Source organism: Odontesthes bonariensis, chromosome 24, assembly GCF_027942865.1.
Source record: "Odontesthes bonariensis isolate fOdoBon6 chromosome 24, fOdoBon6.hap1, whole genome shotgun sequence".
Lineage (NCBI taxonomy): Eukaryota > Metazoa > Chordata > Actinopteri > Atheriniformes > Atherinopsidae > Odontesthes > Odontesthes bonariensis.
Window position 1 is genome coordinate 5,769,474 of NC_134529.1, and position 19,515 is coordinate 5,788,988.

General features: G+C 43.5%; 1 protein-coding gene across 5 annotated transcripts in view; it reads left to right on the forward strand.

The window, feature by feature from the left end:
• Positions 1 to 19,515, forward strand: part of ncoa1 (nuclear receptor coactivator 1) — a 50,833-nt gene that overhangs the window by 9,284 nt on the left and 22,034 nt on the right. For all 5 annotated transcript variants that reach the window (XM_075459710.1, XM_075459712.1, XM_075459714.1 and 2 more), the window contains exons 2-7: positions 515 to 736; positions 11,763 to 11,863; positions 15,992 to 16,158; positions 16,242 to 16,348; positions 16,472 to 16,649; positions 19,100 to 19,279. In XM_075459710.1, coding sequence (XP_075315825.1) covers positions 11,775 to 11,863; positions 15,992 to 16,158; positions 16,242 to 16,348; positions 16,472 to 16,649; positions 19,100 to 19,279 — 721 coding nt within the window. In that variant the 5' untranslated portion in view covers positions 515 to 736; positions 11,763 to 11,774. The remainder of the gene's footprint in view (positions 1 to 514; positions 737 to 11,762; positions 11,864 to 15,991; positions 16,159 to 16,241; positions 16,349 to 16,471; positions 16,650 to 19,099; positions 19,280 to 19,515) is intronic.

The following is a 19,515-nucleotide window of genomic DNA, read 5'->3' on the forward strand; positions in this document are numbered from 1 at the left end:
GGGCAGCTCAGTAACCAGCTGCTGAGAAGCAGATGTCCAGTAAACAGTCACGTGTGTCAGAATTGGACGTATCTGTGTGGGCATTAAAGCCTCTGAATATGTCTTAATTTTGCACAAACGCTTCTATATTTTCCAGACTTTCTTATAATCTTTTAAAGTGGTCCTGAGCAGCTTTCAAGTTTCAAGTTTATTTATTTAACAAAGGGACAGCATATATTACTAGCATTTAAAACAAAATGCAAAATATACAAGATTATAGCCATAAGGCTAATTTCCATCTTTAGTCCCTTGACAGGTTTGATGTTCCTTAAAAAAGAAATAAAAACCAAGTATTGCATTTCTGAAGGTCTTTCACAGTTTTTCTTTGGGCTGAATCACACTGGGTGTCAACACAAAACCGACTATCAGCAGCGCTGCGTAAATCTTCACAAGGTCAAATTAAGATTATAGCGTTTACAGCTCTGTTTTAAGCGTTAAAGCGTCACATAATAACGGTGTCGTGTTCTCCTTGCAGTCGGAGGCCAGCGGGCTTCTCCTGCACCTGGGATGCTGCCATGTGACGGGGCGGCCGCGGAGCCATAACCCCACCGCCAGCGCTCCATCGTCTTGACTCTAAGCTGTTTGCCCTCCGCTGATCTCGCCCGCAGTCTCCCCTCCTTCCCTTCAGCTTTGCTCAGAGCCCTGAACAAGGCCACAACAGCCACCACATGACTCATCCACTGAAGCCCTATATCAAGTAAGTACGGCGCGGCCGCTCGGCTCGGCCGCTGTGTCGGGCGCTGCAGTGTTTATCACCGGTGAATAGAGCCTTGCTGTAGTCTTTGGCCTCCGGCCATGCACATTGCATATATTCATAGAAGACTTTCCCTGTTTCCTCATTGACTGAATCGATTTCCCTGTTTTTATTGATTATTTTTGTTTGGATTGAGCGTCTTAACTGAGGCTGTAGGCCATGTTTGCAGGGAGGCCGTGGATACTGAGGTCAACATTCAGTATGCTGAGGGAAGTAAAAAGCAAGCACAGAAAGCTCAGTTGTTCTCTGTAATAAACTGAAAATCAGGACATCATTTGCATTTGCATTTAGCTTTACATAACATTGTGAAATTGCTTGTTTTGTCGTGTTTAGCTTTGTTAAGATCATGAGCCGCTTGCATAATGTTAAGAAGTTAACATCAGGTTACTTCGTAACTAGTTTTGTTGTCTTTTCTGTTGTCTTTATAAAAAAAGACATAACATTACATTACATAACATTATGAAATTGCTTGTTTTGTGAGACCAGCAGCTTAAAACGCGGAAACATTAACTTATTAAATGTATATGTGGACGTTTGAGTGGATTAAACCAGCCTCCCATGCAGGAATGTGTCATTTTTATGATAATTTGCTGGATTATCGCTACTTATTGTGGCTAATGATGGTTCAGTTACAGAGTTGTTGGCTCAAAAGTACAAAACCGACATCACGTTTCAGGCTAATATAGAGTTTTCCTTCTTTCTGCGTCTTTTATTGTTTTGTTTTTTTCCTGCATTTCTATTCGAGACTAATCCAAAGTGCTGTTTTTCCCTTTTTAAAGCAACAAAGATGATTCAAACTTAACTTTAAGGGGCAGGCACTCAGGAATGCACTGTGCAAACGTAATTAAAGTGTCAAAGTGAGTCTTGGGTTTGACAGCTCGTAGCAGTGAGTGTCGCTTTCTTTCTCTGGTTCGTTATATGTTCGCTGTGAAGGCGGCGGTACAGCCCCGAGCCCTGTAACCATCTTAGAAGTGACGAAAACAGGGTCAGCTGACACGAAGGCGCTAACGCTCACGCCCCAAATTACTCTCGAGACCACAGAGAGTTGAGTAAACGCTGAATATTTATGTGGACTTATCTTTGTGGCAGAGATCGTGTCGGAGATGGAAAGTGCTGTTTGGGTTTTAAAAAATAATAGAGCCGTGATTCATTCAGGCACTCAGGCAATCCTGGGTGATATCATGATGACCCAGTCGGACATTTCCACCTGTTTGAATTAGATATGCGTACATCTTGGCGGGAACAATGCATGACTTATGTATTATGTTCCTAATAAGAAGAGCGACTGTGGGTTTTCAGTTACTCACCCCCACAGACTGCATCATGTGGCGTATTCCATACACTAAGGACTTAAGTTTTGTAGCGTCTGGAGCTGTATGCAGTCCAAGGTTATATCCAACTCATGGTAAACATCCTGGCGCTGGGTGTATGCAGACGGTGGGAAACAATGGACTGGAAGCAGGGACTCTTAAAGGACCACAGCAGCATTTTTATACGCTTAAACTCACGTACAAGGCGTCAACTGAGACCTTATTTAGTGATATTTATCAGTTTCTGTAGCATGCTCGGTCCTGTTAATGTCACAGTGTGAAATTAACTTATGTTCAGCAGATGGTTTGAAATTCTTTCTTAAGCAATTAGTCAATTTTCATACAAAAAATAAAATAAAAAAACATTTTTTTTTGCATTTATTTTGATTTTAAAAAAAGTCCCTTTTTATGTTTAACCCTAATCCCTGATAGGGGACATTTTTGTCCACTTGGGGTGAACTTTCTCCTCTAATTTCACACTGTAGATAGTGATACTCATCATATTTGGTCCAGTTGTGCATTTTTCAAACACACATCATATACAATGCAATTTTTCATCGTGTAGAAAAAAAACTCCTTAATTTCTGAAAAGGGACATTTTTGTCCCCTTTTAAAACGACCTAAAAACATCCTATATTAATATTTTTTTTTTTTTCATAAATCTTTTACGCTCAACAATTCCACTTTGCATTCTATATATTGAAAATATAGCAGTTTTTTTTTTTTTTACAGAAATTGGCGTTTACATCATATAAACCAGTATTTAAAGGGTTACATTTTTGAAAATAATTGAGAACTCGGTAGGTATGATCAGAACTGAAGTGGAATAAAAGATCTACGGAAAAAAAAGCGGAAACAAATATTAACATATGATATTTTTAGGTCGTTTTAAAAGGGGACAAAAATGTCCCTTTTCAGAAATTAAGTTGATAGATAGATAAATACTTTATTCATCCCAAATTGTTTTGTTGCAGCAGCATACACTAAAAGATATGAAAACAATTAAAGTAAAAACAAGCAAATAGAATAAAATAAATAAAATAAAAATAGTGTTTTAAATGGTTGTGTTTTAAATCAGGTATGAGGGTTAATAGGATATAAGAAGACATTCTAGGCTTAACTGGATCCCCAGCAGTTAATCAATATGCTGATAATGTGATTGATAAGTTGTCTTTAGATATGTGGCAGATGGATTAAGTGAGGGTCGTTGGATTCCATGTATGCAACCTCGTCTCTACTGAAGCGGCGTTTAAAGAGTTGAATCATTTCGAGCTGAGGCTACATTTTAACCGAAGCCCTCTTTATGGGCCACGTGAGTAAGCTATCCACACAGACGGGGTCATATTTTGTTCCTGAAAGCAAGATTGCTGCACTCTGTAAAACGAACCAAATTCATCTGCTGTGTTGTGCACGAGCTGAAGGTCAGAGCGTGCATCTCAGGGTCAAACCGAATGAGGCGGTAGTTTGAATATGAGGCGCTTCTGTGAGGGAAAACTTTGACGCTTGAGTTTGATTGTTGGCTGCGTGAGGGCGGCCTGTTTGTGTATTGACTGAGTTGTGAGTAAACTAACGCCACACCTGCCCTCATGTGGGAGGCACGTACCGACGTCCTCCCACGTCGGCGGCGCTCGGCTGAGAAATGAGCGTGTTAAAACCTGCACAGAAACGGTGAAGGCGATGGGAAGCGCGGCCAGTTTGCTCCTCGGCTCGCATGAGATGAAGGAGTGAGTCGGTGCTTTCTCTGTCGCCTCTTTGAATGAAGCTGTGTTCGCTTTCTGTTTGTGTCCTGTATGCCGGAGGGTGGACCTAAGCAACAGTGACTGAGCAGCTTCTCTTGGGCCGTACCATCTCGGGCTAACAGAGAGGGGTGGCGGCGCTGTGTGAAACAGCAAGGTGGTGATTTTTGTTTAGCTTTAAGATTATGAGCCGCTTGCATAATGTTACAGGTTAACATCAGGTTAATTCATAACTAGTTTTGTTGTCTTTTGTGTTGTCTTTCTAGGGGAAAATTTCCACATTTGGTGGTTCCTTCTGTTCTCACCATTCCTAGAATATCCATCACATTTAAGTCTGAGAATGTGGTGAACATCTTAACGTGTCAAGGGGTGAGGGAGGTCTTTTTTGAACAGGTTTAGTAATTATCCAACACTGTCCCGGTGCCAGAAAGGCCGAGCTAAATGCCCCCCCTCTGAAAGGTTGCGTTGACATGGGAAGGATTATTAAAGAGTGATTCGTGTCATTGATGCTTCCTATTGTGGTTTACCTCCTGGTAATCCGCCATCTCTCCACCCACTCTCCACCTGGTGGTCTCTTCCTCACTCCCCCCCCCTCCTGAAGCCAGCCATACGTTGCTGCTGTTGAATGCATGCGTGTGCACGTGTGTGCATGAGCCAGCATGCAGAATGGGAGACGGACAGAGAAAACAGCTCTGAGGGAGAAAACCTAAAGAGACGCGAGGCGGTTGTGATGCCTGAGGAGGCAGAGGACTGTATTTCTCACTCTGCTGCGCCGTCGCTGCTGCTGCTGCTTCTTTCTTCTTCTTCTTCTTCTTCCTCTTTGGCGATCGAAGGCTCAGTCCTCCCTCGTGCAGAGCGGGGCGGGAGAGGTCAGAAGGTGGAGGCTCACCTGGCCTACAGGTGTGTGGCTTAGAGGGGGCAGTTGTTTTTGCTTGTGCTCATTTTAAATGCCCTTCCTGTGCGATGGCTGCGAGCCTGATGCGTGTGGAAGTGCGAGTCAGGACCGAGGCTACAGGCACGCTGCAGCTGGAACTAATTACGGGTGTTTGTGCTGTTTTAGGTTGTCATTCATATAAGATCAGTGATCTGTGCTTTTATTCCACTCATTCGTGCGTCACATGCACCATACAGTTACAGTAGCTGTGCCAAATAATGCATTTTTAACCTAAACTGTGAGTAATATGAAATAAGAGTTCAATCAAATCAAATTTATTTGTATAGCACATTTCATGTACAGAACAGTTCAAAGTGCTTTACATAAAATAAAAGCATTGCAGCAGGGAGTGGAAGAAGCATTAAAAATACACAAAAGAATATAAAGAGAAACAAATAAAATCATTTAAATGAATTTAAAAACAAGCAACAGTCCAGATAAGTTCAAAGATGTCGTGCAGATTTCATGCATAAACACATGAGAACAGAAATGTTTTTAACCTGGATTTGAAAATGTCTCCATTTGGTTAGATGGTCCTGAGGCTTTTTTATTTAACTGTGGGTTAATTAAGGTGGAAGGTGGAGTCGGTTCTTTAACTCCTGCTCCGAAACACACCAGAGATGTTGGGTTAGCTTAAGATCTGATGAAACTGAACATCACCGTCGTAGAAGATGGCGCCACAGTTGTTGACCTGCCGTGTTATTACGATACCGGCAGCTGCCCAAAGCCTAACAGAACCACCTTTAAGCTTCAGAGCGGATCATTTAAACAGAACTACATCCTCTGACCCTGTTTATTTTGGCATTACTTTGCCCTTTAGGATCCGTGTCCGAATGGGGAAATAACCCAGCCTGCTGTTTTCTTTCTGCATATACATGACAACAAATATCTGGACTGTATCTAAGCTACATCTCCTCTTTTTACCGCCCACGGTTTGTTAACCGGAGGAAGCTTTAGCTCACTTTTATCTGACAGTCACAGAGTTTTATCTTTTATCAGAGTCACGGGAAGAAGCCCCTCGGCCCACTAGAAGCCAGCATTTGGTTGCTCTTTGGTGAATTTGAAAGGTAAAAATGACTTTGACGAGTCAAAAGCCACGTAAAAAAAACACCATGTTACACGTTTCCATTCGGAGGCGGACGGAAAACAGCTGATTGGCAGCGGTTATCGCCAACCAGGAGACCATCAAGCAAGCCTGAATTCCGAAGTTTAACATGAATGAGGGGTCAGATCTGATCAGATCAGAGACTTCTTTTTGATGGAGTCATCCTGAGCCGGGAGGAAAGGGTAAAGGGTTTCCACTTGTTGTGTTCTTCCATGTTGTTCAGCTGCAGAAGGTCGGCGTGATGTTGGTTTGGGTCTGCAGAGAGTCGTGCTTTCTAGAGTCCTGGATGTGAGGCACAGCTCTGCCCTCTTTGAAATTTGGATTTTTCTTTATGTCCAATCATTGGTGGGAAATGTATATATTTAAAAACATCCTCTGTATGTTGATTTAAAGTTCAGATTTGAACCACGGAGGATGAAAAACCATATTTAGCTGCTTTCTAAAGTCGCCATTCCACCTTAAATTCCTGCAAATTTTGATTTTTAGTTTACTTGGTTGCTTGTTATTAACGTGGAGTGAGTTATTCTAATAGATCTTTGGGCTACTTGGACATTTTATGATTAAATGCTGTAAAAATTCTGAAGCTTGAGTTTCAAAACTTAATCACATTTTTACTCTATTGTTCTTATTTCCTTCTTTTTTTGTTCAAAATTGAAATTTCTACTGTTTTAATGTATCTGTAAAGCACTTTGAATCGCTTTGTTGTTGAATTGTGCCGTACAAATAAACTTGCCTTGCCTTAAAATTCTTCATACTCGGATCATGTACTAGGATATATATCCAATCCAATTTTACTTATAAAGCACTTTACAACAACCTCAGTTGACCAAAGTGCTGTACAGAAAAATAAAAACAAAAAATTAAAAGAATAAATTAAAAGAGATACAACAGCTATATAATTTAAAACAATACTATATCATGGAAGCAGATACATAAAATGTTTTAGAAGATGTTTAGCTTTGAAGCAACAGTGTGAGGCTCACTTAGACCCGTTACCTTGACGACATTCTGTCTGTTTTGGATGTGAACTGGTTGCCGGTGAAGGTCGGACCCTGTTTTGAGGCGACGCTACCTGTGCTGGCCTGTAGTCCCACCTGCTCGGGACATGTCGGGGTGGGGGGCTGCAGGAGCTGGGTGATTACTCGGGTTATTTTCAGTGGTACGGAGCCCCGCTTCCAGTTCAGGGAGGCTCACCTCCAATTCTAATAAAAGATTGTGTTTATTTAAGACAAACTGCGAAAGGAAGCTGAGGAGTATCTCAACATCTGACGTGCATGAGCAGCGGGTGGAGAAGTAGGGGCGTGAGCTGTAAAATTAGCACGATAATTTGCCAAACGGAGTGTAACGAGCTTACGTTATGGCTCAGAATTAGCAGCCGTGCGGAAAGATTTAGGGGTTGACGCGGCGTGGGCGCAGTTAGTGACACGACAACATCTCCAGTTAGCGGGACGCAGCGTCGGGGCTGCGTGGGCGTGATGGATGGAGTAATGTCAACCATTTTTAACAGGATAGTTGTGCTGTGAGTGGCAGAATTAAGCAGCGGATTCACCCGTCTATAGATCCGTTTGTTTGTGTTCGCTGTGCATTCAGAGCGCCGAGTGACTGATCACACGCGTGTGAACACTGACACTCGGACGGGTGTTTGCCGTGTAAAAACGACATATTGATGTTTCTTTAAAAAAATCCATCCGTTGGATCCATTGTGGCGCAGGCGACGGCTTCCTCCTGATAGGGCAGCTTTGTTGTTGCAGCAGATTTGGGACTCGGTGTAAACGGAACCTTTTTATTTATAAAAAATGTCGGCCTTTAGCTCGGTTTAATGAACCCGATGCTGATGAGGAGACAGAATGTCTTGTTCAGCCTTTTTTTTTTTTAAAGCTACTTCTACTGTTTGTTCCACATGAAGCATCACTGGTATTATGACTTCTTCGTATATCACAAGGAAAATGTAAACGCTCTTATGGCCTCGGTGGAGGATGTGCTTTGTCTGTGCTCTTGTTTATTTCATGTTAAATTCTCAATATTTTATCTTAAAACTGGGGAAATCTGACGTTTTACTGCTTCATTATTAGCAGGATCACTCGAGAAGCTTTGGACTGATTTGCATTGTAATTTTACCAGAAATAAACGTGATGATATTTTCACATTGATGTGGCTCTTTGTGTATAGATTAGCCACATATTGTGTGTAAAAAAAATCAGACCTTTTGCAGCTCAGCTTCTCCTCAGCAGATCAGTTGCTTTCAGACTAAAGTCTAAACTCTAATGATGACAGTTGGCTATATTAATTATGCTGAAGTTACAGCAGCAGGGTGAATATGCACTGAATAGGCCAACGAACGGTGCAGTTGCTGACTGGATATCGTGTTTTTGGTTTCCTCCATCTGCTTGTAATGTAAAAATTTGTTATCTCCCCACATATGGACCATCTGAGCGCAGTTTATGTCCCTGTTTATTTTGGCATTACTTTGCCCTTTAGGATCCGTGTCCAAATGGGGAAATAACCCAGCCTGGTGTTTTCTTTCTGTATATACATGACAACAAATGTCTGGACTGTATCTAAGCTACATCTCCTCTTTTTCCCCCCCACGGTTTGTTAACCAGAGGAAGCTTTAGCTCACTTTTATCTGACGTCTCATCGGCTCAGACGGACACAGCCGGAGAGCGTTTCTTTTCCTTTTTCCTGGTTGTACGGTGACTATTGATGATCGGTTGGCGGTAAAAAAGCTGCCATGACGACACGGTTGCTGCTGATAACGTAGTTTTGAGGAGCGGGTGTGCAGCAGCCGGGCGGTTTGTGGCCCCTCGGCACTAGAAGCCAGCGTTTGGTTGCACTTTGGTGAATTTGAAAGGTAAAAACACCATGTTACACGTTTCCATTCGGAGGCGGAAGGAAAACAGCTGATTGGCAGCCATCAAGCAAGCATGAATTCCGAAGTTTAACATGAATGAGGGGTCTTTAGACTACTTCACACAGGTTATAATCGGTTTATAACGGTTTCATCCGAGCCCTGAAGTGTTCAGAGAGCTTCAGCTTTGCATTTATTAAGTATGTAATTAGCCGCGCTGCATCATCTCGAATGTAAAGGAAAATTTAAGCTGTGATCGTGCACCCGTGGATGCAGCCGCTGCTCATCGAGTTCATCTAAACACAGTCGAGAAGAACTCCTTATTTTGCTGTTTGGGATGCGATCTGGATGTGCAGTCACGGAGGCAGAAAGACGGGAAATACGCCGAAAGCATCAGCTAAATGCACATAGGATTCAGTCTAAATGGATGTGCCTTCACAGCGCAAACACGCCGCCGTTCACATACTTTAATTAATAAAAACCATCTATATAAAGTAAGGCAGCGCGGAGCACTCGGTGGATGCTGCACGGCACATCATCATGTGTAATTACTGCAACTTGTGTTCTCTTTTTGCCAATAAACAACCATTATTTAGGCTTGTTAACAATAATGAATCAAAAGCGTTGTGAAGGCAAGGACATTCTGGGAAGATGGAGCCTCTCGTCTTTGTCTGTAAACGCTGTTGCTGTGTGTGAGAGTAAAAGCAATTAGTCCACACAGAAGGAGTTTTTTTACTCGATCTGTATCTGCTGATTTAATTCTGAATATCTTTGGCATTTTTTGGCTTTTAGATGAAAGATTAAAGACGTAAAGTTTCATCATTCGTTATTTCATTGAAGGAATCCAGCTGAAAACGGTGTGCGTAAGTCTGATGGCGGCAGCGCTCGTTGTTACCGTTCAGCGTTTGGAGACAGACTTTGACTCCCTGCGCTGTGGCGCTCTGAAGAAGTTCACAATACTCGAGGGAGAGGTGGAAGAGACGCCTGAAGTGACATAATGCAGCTCTGTGGTTGAGGAAAGTCTTGAAGCAGCTGCTTGAATAGAGGTGCGTCTCTTCTGTGATTTCAGCCTTTTTAGGCTTTAAATAAGACATTCGAACAGGCTCTCTCAGCCTTTAAGAACCTGTGATTGGCAGTTTTTAATTTCTTTTTCTGAATAAACATGTCAATTAAACGCAAACATTAAAGATATTTCCTTTTTCCATCGCTGCCGAAACTTTTTGAGGCAAATCACGGACCTTAATGAACATGTTGCTGATTATATTTTCGAGCCCGAAGCCTCGTCAGATATGAGCTTATCCGCCTGTCTGCACCGTCTTTGTTGCCTAATTTGTCTGTTTTAAACGGCGGGGAGAAAGCGTAACCTTTATGCTGAATATGTGCTGAAGTCAGCCTCCTAGAAACCAGGCTAATTTGTGTGTTTTGTGCTGATTTAAAGAAGAGCTTTTCCTTTGTCGGGAGCACAAAGAGGGCTGTGAGCAGCACGGCCTCGCTGCCGCACCCACAATGCTTCTGTGACTGGGAGGTTTGCCTTTTCTTGTTGTTTTTTTTCCTCGCCTGTAGATATAAAGGGTTTTGTTGGTGTCTGTGAGCGTTCGTCCGTGCTTTACAGGTGTTTACCTGGATAACTCGCACTGGAAAAGAACGGATCGACACTCATCTTTTGTCGTGTAGGCTTCGGAGTCTGGAAGTTTCCAGCTTCCACACGAGCAAACCCAAGGCCCTCGTACGCCTTAATGTCTCTCAGGTTCTGTCGTTCCCCAGTAAACTGATGCAACTACCTCTAAAGATTCCCAAACACGACATAAAATCTTCTTCTTTTTTTGTTATTTCGCTGCGTGTGGAAGGAAATAAACAATTTTCTTTTAATTAATTAATTTAAAAAAAAAAAACTGCAGAAACCTTATTTAATTCCTGTGCTTCTGCAGATGTCGCAGCATTTTTGTGTTGCCATGCCAACCATACTGATGAAGAGATGTGACGCGTGGACTTTGCTGCAAAAAGAATTACTCCGTTAAGGAGCACAGAAGAGTGAGAGAAATGTACGAAGGAGGCTTTTCAGAGATGGAACATCACTGCAGGGTTTAGTCGGCACTAAATCCGGGATTTATATGCTGGAATTTACCGTATTTATGTTTTTACTTGTCTATTGTGCATGATTAACTCTGCATTTTAATTATTGGAGATCACCAGAGACCACGGAGATGCAAACATCTGCTGACCGGTAGGTCGTCCACCTTCACATGCAGGTGGAGGTTGTGTTGGAGGGCACAATACTTTTCTAAAATAACTTAAAGGGATAGTTCGCAGTTCGCCTCTTTTGACATGAAGCTGTATGACATCCCATACTATCAATTATCAATTATTTATGAACATCTTCTTACCCCCTGCTGCGTCCTGTGAGCCGAGTTCCAGCCTCGTTTTGGCGTTGACGCAGGTAGTCCGGCTAGTTGGCTGGGGTTTAAAAAATAAAGCGTTTTGCTTCTCTAAACAATATGCGTTCAAAAGAGTAATACATTTGCATCACAAAATCGTTCTCCAGGAGAAAGTCAGACCTCACAATCGCTTGGCGCTATTTGGCTTGGCCAAAACTCGGCTGGAACTCGGCTCACAGGACGCAGCAGGGGGTAAAAAAATGTTCATAAATGATGTTGATAGTACAGGATGTCATACAGCTTCATGTCAAAAGAGGCGAACTATCCCTTTAAACTCCACGAAGAGTGCCGTTGGGAAATGGAAATGCGTTTGCCTCTTCGACAGACCCGAACACCTGAGCCGTAGATGCAGATTCATCGTTTTTATTTCCCAACAAGGGGAGAAAACTTGTGTTGTTTCTAAGTCTTTTTGCTCGGATTCTGTCCTAAAGTTTAACTGAAGTTGACGAAATAATATCGTATATTTTGGATCATTTTGAGTGGAACGGTCTTTCTTGCACAGCTTCGCGGCTTAAAACGATTGAACGTGACTCAACTGAACGGTGATGGCTGTGCTCGTTTAATTCCTGACGTTTCTCTTCATTGTGTTTCCTCTCCGCAGGTCAGTTTAAAAATGAGTGCCGTCGGGGAAAGCCCTCTGGACCCGGCCACGCCAGAGTCACGCAAGAGGAAGGGCTCGCCATGCGACACATCAGGGCAAAGGTAAACACCGACCGACATTCACTCATTCGTATTTTCTTCACTTTTGATGGTGGCTTGACGAAAAAGGAGTAAAAAATCTTGAGATTAGAAGAGTTTACATGTTGCCATGTCTTAAAGAAGTTAAACATTGTGCATGAGTGTGTAACTAACTGACAGCCGGTGCTCGCGCTAACGTGGGAATGCTAGCAGGAGGACGTGTCTGCATATGCTCAGTTATGTACAAAATGATAGCAGCGTGTCGGTGAAGCTCAAAATACATGCATTGGGAACACAGAACGTTCTATTCCCGATCAAAACGGGAAGAAAATCGTGTCAAATTAGTTTGTTACGTCTGCTTAAAACACCCGCAGTTTGGCTTCACTCGGGCGTCTTCTGACCGTTTCCGTCCTCACGGATAACTTCTCTGATCACAGGCTGAGTTTCTGCCCTTTTCTTCCACATTTTTCTGGTTTTGGAGGCCATTTTAAAGAGTTCATTCTGGCTGAGCAGCTGATGGTTGTCTGCACTTCTTTAGATGTTCTCCCTTCTGTTCAACTTTTCTTTGTTCTCAGATAAGGTTCACCTGTCTGACACCTGTTTGCTTCCCACAATGAATGACCTCACTAACTCCACTCCACAGAATCAGCAGCATGCACGTCATGACTGTTGGTTTTCTATTACTCTACTGCACCAACTAGTGAATCATTTACCATGTAGACTTATAATTTCTACCAAAAGCAGTGATTGATCTGGTTACTGATGTTATTTTGAACACTTTTTTATTGTTTTTTTTTTCCTTTTTAGGCCAGAAATTTGTCTACAAAGTTAAAGGACTCAGCTTTTCTTTGTCTTTTGTATTGCTTAACAAACAAGATGGCTGCTCACAGACTCGACCACCAACTTTAAACACCAGCAACGACCTGCAGCGGGCCTGTCTGCAGCTTGTTAGAAGGCAGGAATCCGCCAATCAGTCTACAGAAGACACTAAAATTACAATAAATGATTGATTACATCCAGCCATTGTGTAAAAGAGAAGCTGCTTTTCACTTATTGTGATTCTAATCATTCCAAAAGCTGAGTTAAAGTGAATTTCTGACTCAGAAATGACACGGTTTGTGTGTGCAGCCCCACACATTCACGTTTATTCCATCTGAGCATCATTATTGATCGATGTTCTGGTATTGAACAGAACGTTAAACCTACATAAAAACCCAACAGGTTTGTTTAGTTTAAAGGATGTTTTAAGATGCTGGACATTTACCAGTAATGGAGGCAGTAAGAAAGTATATGAAATGCTCCTTTAATCAGTCATTTTTCCCTCCGTTGTATTGAAAACTGTATTACGGTGATGGTGTTTTCCTTCATATCTGTTTTGAGTTTAAAATCCTAGTATCACAACAACCTTTAGTGCCCAAAACTGAGCTGGTGTGACTACCTGAATGACCTGTTTTTTCCATCATTAGGCTATTATTTTTTCCCTGAGGGAAGGGCATATTCCTGGATTCATCGGGTTCAGATTGTCCAGCCCTGAACCCCACTGAGGTGCGGTCTCAGGGGAAAATGGACCCAACTCTGGGTGGAAATGGGCGTTTTGATGCCGCCAAAGCTTATCGAAACGTAATCAGAGCCAGAAATGTTCCGTCAAAATATAATTCGTGTGTCGGCCGGCGCCGTTAATGTCGTTTAAGTCAAAGTTTATCAGAGAAACGCAGCTGAATTCTCAGTGAAAGCTTTCCTTTCGCCCAAGAAAGCCAAGAACATTCCAATCATGGCATCTGTTCTTTCTTTCTTTATGTGTAGCTTCAGCTTTTGGTCAGTTTCAGGTAAAGTAACGGCTTTAAAACGACTGTTTTTAGTTGAATGCGTGTGAAAAAGCTGAGGGAACAGCCCAGCGAGCAGCCTCTGACCTGCGCATTTCACACAGCGGACGTCCTCCCCCTCCGTCAGCCGCCACGCCTGTGTGTTCTGGCCGGCCAACGCGCTGACCTACTTTTGCTGTTGTCACATACACATTCTCTGACATGCACACATTTCTTTTTCTCACGTTCGCCGCATGCCTTGCTCTTACACGTCAGTTTGGATGCTCTGCGCGGCCTGCTGACACCAGAGTAAAAGGCCTGTTTGGATCCGGTCTACGGGAGGTTTAAATAACAGAAATGCTACAGTATTTGTAATTTAATGGTGCATTTCACCATATTCTGCTCATAATTGAAGCCACCTGTTGATTAAGAGACACAGAAATGATTGATTTCTTCTCTCTGATGAAACAAGAAGAAAAAATGTGAAAGTTTAAATCTCTTAAAACTGTAATAAGCGAAGTACTTTGACGTGAAAGATGAAGGCAGAATATAACAAGTATAACAAGAAATTCAGCTGCGGTTGGGCGACAAAATGCTGGAGCTCGTCCTTGGTCCCCAGAGTCTGGTTTAAAGAGACTCTTTAGACTAATTAGAGCTTCACAGGTGAAGTTCTCTCTCAGTTATTCGAAAAATCAGGGATCATCTTTCATGATTCAGATGAAAAACAGACGAATGATTCGTGTTGCAAACGTTTCTTTCTGTTTGTGTGTGTTGGAAATGGAAGAAAGAAAAAAAAGTTGTCACATGACTCCAGCCTTTTAATTTCTTCGTGTAAATTCACTTTAAGTTCCTGCTTTTTCTCCCCAGTCGTTGAATCCCCGGCTCCTCTCTGCGTCTCACTCAACAGGAACTCGTGTACGACATGAAATATTAAGGTTATCCATGTCTGAGCACATCCTCCCGGTCTCTAACCAGCTTCCCATTTTTCAGATTTTCTTCCTCACTCATCCCGTCACTCGGCGGTTTTGAAGGTTTTGCCGACAGAGACGGTTAATGTTTCCAAAGAGATGAGTTCTGCTGTCAGACATGTAAATACGAGGTCTTTTGGTTTGAGGGGCTTTCCTTCTGTTGTGTGAAACTCTGACTCGGTCAGAAGTGGCTGACGCTCTCGGCCAAGAGAAGATGTCATCAGGTGGCGGTCTGCAGCGATCTCCAGTCACTTCCCATCTTCTCCTGGCTTCCTGCTTAACTCCTCCTACTCCACGAAGGCCTCAGTATGCTTCTCCGTCAGCTCTCCGTCCTTTCGAAGTTCTCTGTCGGGCTGTCGAATACGCAAGGCAGTTCCCCTCCCGATCAGTAGGCGTCGCTACAGTAAACTCTTTCAAAAATGGCGGTGTTGTTGTTCTGAGAGGAAGGAGCTAAACCGGAAAAGTGATTCCAGAAATGATGGTGTCAGCCGACCAATCACAGGCCTTGCGGTCTCCACGAGTCTCCGTCGCATCGAAGGATAGATAGATAGATAGATAGATAGATAGGAATGTTGGCCGACGCACGCAAGCCATGGAGAGCGTCTCCGGGAGGCTTTCCGTTGACATAGGCGGGCGGCTCTCCGTAGGCGCCCATAAATCAGCCTTAAACCAGCAAGAGGCTCTCTCAGCAGCCAGTCCCAGTACAGCCTCGGCCAGGAATAGGCAGGCTTCAGTATCTGGTGATCCTACGCTCTGAGGCCTCGACACATCTTTATTTATACAGCGCATTTCATACCACAGGCAACTCAATGTGCTTTACATAAAGACGATCAACCATAAGCACACCGAAAGAGAAATGTCTTTAACCTGGATTTAAAAGTGCTCACAGTTGGGGCTGATTTCAGTTCTGCTGGTAGTTTGTTCCAGTTGTGAGCAGCATAACAGCTAAAAGCTGCTTCACCGGGTCCAGTTTGAACTCTGGGCTCCACTATCTGACCTGAGTCAGCAGATCTCAGAGCTCTGCTGGGTTTATACTCTGCTAGCATGTCATTCATGTGTTCTGGACCTAAACCATTCTGTGATTTGTAGATGAGCAGCAGAACTTTAAAATCTATTCTGTATCTGACCGGGAGCCGATGTAAAGACTTGAGAACTGGGGTGATGTGATGTGATCTCTTTGTTCTGGTTAAAACTCGGGCTGCAGCCACGTTTCAAACCACAACGAATCCCAACATTTGGTAGTTTTATCTTCTCGCTTTGACTTGAAACTCTCGCCTTTTTGTTCTGGGTCGGCGCTGCTTCTCTCGTGGATTAGTGGCCGCCGTGCGATTGCAACTTAAGTCTTATTTTGGATCGCCCTGTGTGTGTTTTTTTTCGTGCAGCCTGGAGAAGCGGAGACGGGAGCTGGAGTGCCGCTACATCGAGGAGCTGGCCGAGCTGCTGTCCTCCAACATGGGCGACATCGCCGGCCTCAGCGTCAAGCCCGACAAGTGCCACATCCTCAAGAGCACCGTGGACCAAATCCAGCAGATCAAACGGCGTGAGCAGGGTGAGGACGATGACGTTTTTCTGGCTTTAAGGCGTGTCTTTGCAGGCTTTTGCACTGATTGTTTTGTTTTTTCCTCCTGATAGAAAAAGCAGCTCTTCTTTCTCCGGATGACGATGTGCAGAAGAGCGACATCTCCTCCAGTAGTCATGGGCTGGTGGAGAAGGAGGCGCTGGGGCCCATGCTGCTCGAGGTAAACAACCCGCGCCATCACCGCCGCTGTGGCGTTGACATTTCCAGCTGTCGCACACTCACACTCAGTCTGGTTTTGTCGTTCTCCTCTCTTCTCTTCCTGCTTCCTTTCCGTCCGATTCAGGCCCTCGACGGATTTTTCTTCGTGGTCAACCGCGAGGGCCGCATCGTCTTCGTGTCTGAGAACGTGACCGGTTACCTTGGATATACCCAGGAGGAGCTGATGACCTCCAGCGTCTACAGCATCCTCCACGTGGGAGATCACAACGAATTTGTTCGTAATCTGCTGCCCAAAAGCCTCGGTGAGTCACTTAAACACGTTCTGCCAGCTTCAGGACGCGCATCGTTGCGTTTGAAAGAAGTTCGGTAAGTTTATCTGAAGGATTACCTTGGTTTTTTTAATAGAAGATTCGGTCGTTACGGTGAGATTGAAGAGCTGTGAAGACGGGAGGGAGGACGAGCTGTGCAAACTTTAATTTAACAATATCTTCCACTCAGGCTGCTGATGATATTTGAGCTGGAAAGTGTATAAAGGCAGCACGTTCGTGGGCGAGTGACAAAGAAACAAGACTTCACTGTTATTTCACTATTTACTTTACTGTTGAGGTGCAATCTGAAGAGAGGATTGTAATGAAAGTGGAAGGCGCCTGGGGTCGGGAGTTTAAGGACGGAAGAGAACAGAAAACAAGGTCGAGAAGAAATTTCTTCTTAATCCTGCAGCTGCAGCTCCTCTTGTTCCTTAGAACACGTTTAAAAATATGTTGCACTCAGAGACTCTTTCTCTGCATGTTCACAGACGAAGTTGCTCCTGATTTCGCAGCTCGTGGATTTTAACCGTTAACGTTCGTTTTCTTCCCCAAAATGATGGAAATGCCAGATTTATCGCTGCAGATCGAGCACTGCAGCAGAGGAAACTGGACACCTGACAAAAGCAGGTGGAAAATCAATGGCTGTAGTTTCAGCTCAGGAGGAGGGTTCAAAGGCAAGTTCGAAGAGTTGGAAAGATGCGTCGTGAATGAAGCTGCAACTCCGTGTCTCACTTTGTTTTCAGCTAAAGCAGCTTCAGTGTTCATCATGATGTTTAATCTAAAGATGCTGAGCTTTTTAAGATTTGTAACTCTCCTTTAATAATCTACAGGTTGAATGAGTGTGTGGTATATAAATATATAGATACTGTCCGAAAGTCCTGATCCAGCCCTCATTTCTTTATATTTTCTTTTTAACCAGCCAGACTTTCCTGTTATCTCTTAAAATGGTCGTGAGCAACAGTTCTCCAGCTTTCTGAAGGTCTTTCAGAGCTTTTCTTTCGGACTTTGGCTGCTTTTTCGCTCATTTTCAGTCCACTTTTTTTGTGAAACCACTTGAACATTGACCTCTGAATCCAAGCATTATAAAGAAGACACCTAACTCAAGGGATGAACCAGCGAATGTGTCAGAAAACTTAACAAAGAAGGCATTTTAAATGGCAGCCTGTCACAGAGACACATCATTTGTTCCCATTTCTTTAGCTGCATCTGTGAAAAACAGCAAAGTTAACACACTCTGGCAGACAGAAAACAGGATTTCTGCAGCAACAAGGTGATTCCCAAAGAGCTGCTAGCTGAAAACTTGGCATATCTCAGCATGGTGTGCAGTGTGTCCTTAAAACATTTGAGGAAACTGGACAAGTGGAGGACAGAAGAAGAAGTGTCAGGCCTAAAGAACTATCTACAGCAGATGAACAGGATCTGAAAGTGATGTCCTTAAGAAAGAGGAAAACATCCAGCAAAGACCTGACACAGGAGCTGAGAGATGCATCTGGACCTTCAGCTGATCCATCTGCTGTTGGCCCAAGCCTCATCAGAAATGGGCTCCATGGAAGGGTGGCTGTCAAGAAGCCGTTCTTAAGGAAGGGAAACAGGGAGAAAAGGCTGAGCTCTGCCAAAGGACACAAGAAGTGGGCTGAAAATCAGTGGCAGCAGGTCTGATGGAGGGATGAATCCTCCCCAGAGCCCGGAGCTCAACATTACTGAAGCAGTGTGGGATCATGTTGGCAGAGAACGCAACAAAAGGCAGCGCACATCCAAAGAAGAGCTTTGGGATGTCCTTCAAGAAGCCTGGAGAACTATTCCTGAAGACTCCTTAAAGAAAGGACAGAAAGCTCGTCTGAGAGGGTTCAGGCTGTGCTGGAGGAGAAAGGAGCTCAGAGCAGATATTCACTTTAAAGATCACTGTTTTCACCTTTTTTAATGAAGATATGCATTTATTTAACCAATCTGTATGTCTATATTTACTTCCTTTTCTTTATTTCATCGACTTTGTTTGATTCAAGCATCTATGTGATCTTTACTGTTACAGGTGCTGCTTTGTTTTCTGTTAGTTTTACACATTTTAGGGTCTTGTTCTCTAATACCTGGCTTCTTATCCCTCTGACATACACAGAATGAACCGCAGAATGTAACAGATACTGGCCGACGTTATGGCCGATATTCACCTGTATTTGTTTTTTAAGTGGCTGTTATTGTAGCTCTGCTGGTGGTTTCCTAAAGAAAGACGGTTTTTCTGGTCGAGCATCAATAGCTCGGTCATTTCTTTAGATTAGATTTATGTTAATGGCAAAGCAAAAGACCAAGCAGACTAAGCTACAGCAGCGAGTGGAAATAAAAACAGATTTCTCTGTATAATATGCCCCCTTTGTCTCTGCTTGGAGTGTCTGGGCTGTGAAAGAGTTTTAAATACAGGCACCGCGTCTGATTGAAGTTTCTCTGTCCAGTGAACGGCGGCCCGTGGCCACAGGAATCTGCCCGCAGGAGCAGCCACACCTTTAACTGTCGCATGCTGAAGAGGCCCCCGGACGAGGCGGACTCAGAGAACCTGGAGGCCCGGCAGCAGTATGAGATCATGCAGTGCTTCACCGTGTCCCAGCCCCGGGCGTTGCAGGAGGAGGTCGAAGGTGTGTGCACACGGCCTGCAGCTATTTCCTACACCGAGTCGATGCATTTCAGTTTGTAAACACAGAGGAGAACCCCAGGGGGTGAAATAAGTCTTTATATACTTTATATTCAGTCTGGATTCATGCTGTCCAGCTTTTTTTTTCTTACTTTTGTAGTGCTGAATTAAGCAAATGTACAATATTTTTGTTGTATTTGATGTAGATGTTGTTTATTTCCATGTTTAAAGATGGCCGTA